At 41.4% G+C, this 1580-nt stretch overlaps 1 protein-coding gene across 1 annotated transcript; it reads left to right on the plus strand.

Annotated features, from left to right (window-relative positions):
• The first annotated feature begins 59 nt into the window (after window positions 1-59).
• LOC114027946 (ferritin heavy chain-like) lies at window positions 60-614 on the plus strand. Its single transcript, XM_027842092.1, has one exon. The coding sequence runs from the start codon at window positions 63-65 to the stop codon at window positions 612-614; it is 552 nt and encodes a 183-aa protein (XP_027697893.1). The 5' UTR covers window positions 60-62.
• The last annotated feature ends 966 nt before the right edge of the window (window positions 615-1580 follow it).

Below are 1580 nucleotides of genomic sequence, written 5' to 3' on the forward strand. Positions count from 1 at the left end.
TCCTCCTCCTCCTCCTCCTCCTCCTCCTCCTCCTTCTTCCCCTCTTCGCCGCCTCCGCCGCCATGACGACCTCGTCTCCCTCTCAGGTGCGACACAACTACCACCAGGACTCGGAGGCCGCCATCAACCAGCAGATCAACCTGGAGCTCTACGCCTCCTACGTCTACCTGTCCATGTCTTACTACTTCGACCGAGATGATGTGGCATTGAAGAACTTTGCCAAATATTTCCTACACCAATCCCACGAGGAGAGGGAGCATGCTGAGAAGCTGATGAAACTGCAAAATCAGCGAGGCGGTTGGATCTTCCTACAAGTCATCAAGACACCAGACCGAGATGACTGGGAGAGTGGGCTGAATGCAATGGAGTGTGCTCTGCACTTGGAAAAAAATGTCAATCAGTCTTTACTGGAATTGCACAAGCTGGCAACTGACAAGAACGACCCCCATTTATGTGATTTCATCGAAACCCACTACCTGGACGAACAGGTAAAGTCCATCAAACAACTGGGTGATCACGTAACCAACCTGAGCAAAATGGGGGTCCCAAATTCTGGCATGGCAGAATACCTTTTTGACATGCACACCCTTGGAGACAGTGACAGCGACAGCTAAGCCACACCTGGCTTCCCCCACACTTGGGAACTGTGGGAGCGACCCCTACTGTATTTCAGTGCATGCGTATTTTGGTTATCTGACCTTTTCATAATCTGTACCAAAAAACTATCACCATTTACATCCCAATAAAATGACTTGGTACAGATGAAGGACCAGCTAATGACTGAGAAGCTATCAAAGATACTAAAATGAAGAAAGGACTCTAAAACAGAAGTTGTTAGAGGAAGATAGGATTTTAGCAAAGAAAATATTAGAGACAGAAGGATTATTAGCCCTTGTACTTTCTCAGTTTAAACAATGCAAGTCTCTTACACATGATAGCCCTTTAAATATTTGAAGGCACGGATCATAAGCTCTACCAAATTCTATTTTCCTGAGGCTCAGAATGTCTAATTCATTCAAAAAGTTACCCTATAATAAGTTTTCTCACCATAACACAGATCTCCTACTCAACAGTTTTCAAGAAAATGTGATGCCAAGAACTGAGTATTACCTGACAGATGTGGTTAGCTCAAGCACCCACAGGTCAGTGTGACTTTCTCCTTGGTCATTTTGGACATTTTATACCATGCTTGTACTTATGTGGCATGTATTCCTTTATTCTCTTACTTATTCATTGTGTTATAGAACAGAAAACATTCACTCTGAAGTCCCAAGACATCGGGGTTGATGCCAATCCTGAGTTTCCCCATTTCTATGTGATGTTAGATACATCAAACATATTACTTCACCTTTCTAAGTTGCTTTTCTTTAATTGTAAAAGAGTAATAAGCATAAGTATTAATTTACATATGGCACTTTTTGTTTTGCTATATGATTTCTGCATAACACCTTGAGTTAAATATATATGTATGTATATGTATATATAATACATATATGTACATATATGTATGTGTAAGCATACATTCTACAGATCCTATTAGTGTATATATATTTGTGCAACAACACTGTGAGTCAGATAGT

The sequence above is a fragment of the Vombatus ursinus genome, unplaced genomic scaffold (assembly GCF_900497805.2).
Source record: "Vombatus ursinus unplaced genomic scaffold, bare-nosed wombat genome assembly UNPS02014864.1, whole genome shotgun sequence".
NCBI lineage: Eukaryota > Metazoa > Chordata > Mammalia > Diprotodontia > Vombatidae > Vombatus > Vombatus ursinus.